The following is a 3,201-nucleotide window of genomic DNA, read 5'->3' on the forward strand; positions in this document are numbered from 1 at the left end:
AAATGAAAAAAAAAAAAAATAGGCTGCATACATGGGTTTATTTATTATATCATTTCCCTATGCACATTAATACTTGGAAAATATTTTTTATATTATGGAAGAAAATAGAAAAAATGAATTATTTATGGCAGGGCATGATAAATCATTGAAAATGTAAACATTCATCTGAGAAATTTCAAACGATAAGTGCACTACAACATAATACATACATAATGCTAGATTTTTTGAAAAATACAAATGGCAGAAAATACTGATGGGGTGACCATTTGTCACCAAAAAATTAAAATGCAACACAGCGGACTGGAAACACATTACAGTGAACATCAGAGGTTGTATAATAATAATAATAATTTTGAATTAAAATTTGAGGCTCGATTGGACCTCATGCATCGCAATCGCTGATTTTTTTAGGAGATTTTGCTCTTGATCAGTAAGTTTTTGACGAACAATAGATGTAACACCACTTTCTCCGAGAACACATGGAACAGAAAGAAAAACTTCCTCCGAAATACCGTGAAGACCCTGAGGACAAAAAATTAGAAAAAAAATATATTTAGACTGATAGAATGGATAATGAAATGTAGACGTGATGCATTAATTGACTACTTATCAGATTACTTACTGTACACATTGTAGATACAGCATGAACCTGACTAGAATTTCTAAGTATGGCTGATGCAAGATTAGAAATACTTAGGCCAATGGCCCACGATGTATATCCCTTCAATTTAATAACTTCATAAGCACTATGCACGACTTGTTTGTGAATATCGCCATAATTCTCTGTATCCTTATCAGTTCCGACATTTTCGTCCAGATCTCGTAGACGAACGCCGGCAACATTCACGCCAGACCATACAGGTACTGTTGTAAAATTAACAAACAGATATTCAATATTAATATAATATAATATAATATAATATAATATATAGCTGATGTAACAATTACCACTAGTATCTCCATGCTCTCCAATAATCCATCCATGGCAGGAAGTAGGTGCGACATTCAATTTTTGAGAAAGCAAAAATCTAAATCTCGCAGAATCAAGATTGGTTCCACTTCCGATGACCCGATTTTTTGGAAAGCCAGATAATTTCCATGCCACATATGTCAAAATGTCTACTGGATTTGATACAACCAGAAGAATGGTATTGGGACTAAACTTTACCAATTGTGGAATTATCCCTTTAAATATGTCTGTATTTCTCTGCACCAAATCAATTCGGGTTTCACCTTCACGCTGACGTGCACCAGCAGTTATAATGCATAAGCTTGAGTTTGATGTAGCCGCATAATCTGTGCTAGCATTGATACGTGCGTTCTTCAAGAACGAGCTACCGTGCTGAAGATCCATCATTTCGCCTTTCAATTTGTCCGCCATGACATCGATGAGAACGACTTCATGAGAAACATGCTGTAACATCATACCATCATTTCATCAGAAAATCAATTTTATTCGATAATTATAGTAGTTATTTATAAAATGTAATAATTACATTTGTTAAAATGCTAAAGGCACAGGCCATCCCAACTTGTCCAACACCAACGACAGTGATTTTGTTCTTTCCTGTAGCGACTGGCTCCGTCACTACGCTCACTAGTTTCTCCTTCAGTGTACTCATTTTTCAAATAATATTTCTTCTCTGAAACAAAAAAAAAAAAATTTTTTAATACATGTTGAAGAATTTAACTGTCAATTGTTGAAATTCCAAAGTTACTAATGAGGTTTGAAGGCTCAAAGTCAACAGATAAAGACAGAAATACCCCAAGTGTACGTGACCAACTGCATGCTAAGAAATCCACTCACGCATTTTGGAGTTGTAAACCTAGTAGACGACAGTATTGACCCTTTTGACTTTTTTACAATGTTTACAATTTATTGAATGTTTCATGAAACGTGGTGAATAATATTTTTTTAAAAAGTCTATGATTCTTATGATTGGTTGCAATGTTATTCTTCAATAATAAAATAAAGTTATATATACATAAGTTTATTGTGAATGCCCTGGAATAGAATTTAATGACACCAAGAAGCAAAGATATACATGTGTATGAATATATTGGGAGGTTATGTGGTTATTGTGTGAGAAATATCGTTTGGATGATGAAAATCTTGTTGTTTCGAATAAAAAAAAAACATCAATTATTGTTTAGAAGAGAAAGAATCAATTGTTGAACTGAAGCAATATCTGATGCAATTCATGATGTGGATTGATATTGGAGTAGAAGAATAATTGAACTTGAGTTTTTACCTTTTTTGAGGGAAAATAATGATTACCAATTTGCCGAAAAATAACAGCTATCTATTTTGTAGAGATTGATGAAAAGTGAGAGTAAGAGGAGAGTAATAATTCACAACCGGCACGTTCAAGATTCGGAGAGTTTATGTTAGTCAAGGTGACCTTGTCTCTACTTTTATGTTGGATACAGAGGTAAAGGCACACATGGGCAGGCTGAGGCTAGACTTCAGTTGACCGGGCGCCTGCGCAAATTCCCTCAGCCGTTTCATGCGCAGAGAATATGGAATCACATGGCTATTCTCTATATATTCTTCTTGCTTCTATATATATATATATATACGACTAGTATATACAAAATAAAATACATTGCTTTCCTGTTTCCTCCAGCGGTGGGGGAACAACGGAATTCCCAGCATAGCGCGATTTTACGGCTCTGAATCATCAAATGAAAATGTTGCAAAGATTGTTTGTAACAAAGCGGCCTTTCGCTGTTCTTATTTAATTGAAATTGAATACCCATAGGCTACAAATTATCGATTGGAAATGAAAATTCATTTCGAGAAAAACGAGGAAATTTTGAAAAATCATGCGGTCATACGCCTGTTGATACATGCACCAGAAATATGAGGAAGGTGTTTTCTACCTCGTATTTTTCCATAATCATGTCCACTTGACTCCAAATTTCAATGTTTCAATATCATATTCACTAAAAAAACAAGTATTTTTCTCTTTAAATAGTGATAACTCAATAATCGGCAGTGACTATAGATTAGGTAGTTAACATAAATGTGTTTGTTTCACTTATTAATGTTAATCATGACTGATATTCGTATTCAACGAATTAATATTTTAAGAAAATTATTTATCAATCTACTGTCTGCGTATCACTTATCAATGGATTAAAAAAAAAAAATTCAAATTCTTCTTTCTTTTATTGTCATTAGCATTAAAATTTCCAATA

The 3,201-nt window shown here is 33.4% G+C and overlaps 1 protein-coding gene across 1 annotated transcript; it reads right to left on the bottom strand.

Annotated features, from left to right (window-relative positions):
* Positions 1 to 19: 19 nt before the first annotated feature.
* LOC107045268 (L-lactate dehydrogenase-like) lies at positions 20 to 2,496 on the bottom strand. The gene is made up of 5 exons (XM_015267464.1): positions 2,253 to 2,496; positions 1,497 to 1,643; positions 949 to 1,414; positions 623 to 864; positions 20 to 522 (listed from the first exon to the last, which is right to left on the bottom strand). Exons 2-5 carry the CDS (start codon positions 1,620 to 1,622, stop codon positions 358 to 360), a joined length of 999 nt encoding a protein of 332 aa, XP_015122950.1. The 5' UTR covers positions 1,623 to 1,643; positions 2,253 to 2,496; the 3' UTR covers positions 20 to 357.
* Positions 2,497 to 3,201: the final 705 nt, after the last annotated feature.

Source organism: Diachasma alloeum, unplaced genomic scaffold (assembly GCF_001412515.2).
Source record: "Diachasma alloeum isolate Michigan unplaced genomic scaffold, Dall2.0 Dall_scaffold_00906, whole genome shotgun sequence".
NCBI classification, from domain to species: domain Eukaryota; kingdom Metazoa; phylum Arthropoda; class Insecta; order Hymenoptera; family Braconidae; genus Diachasma; species Diachasma alloeum.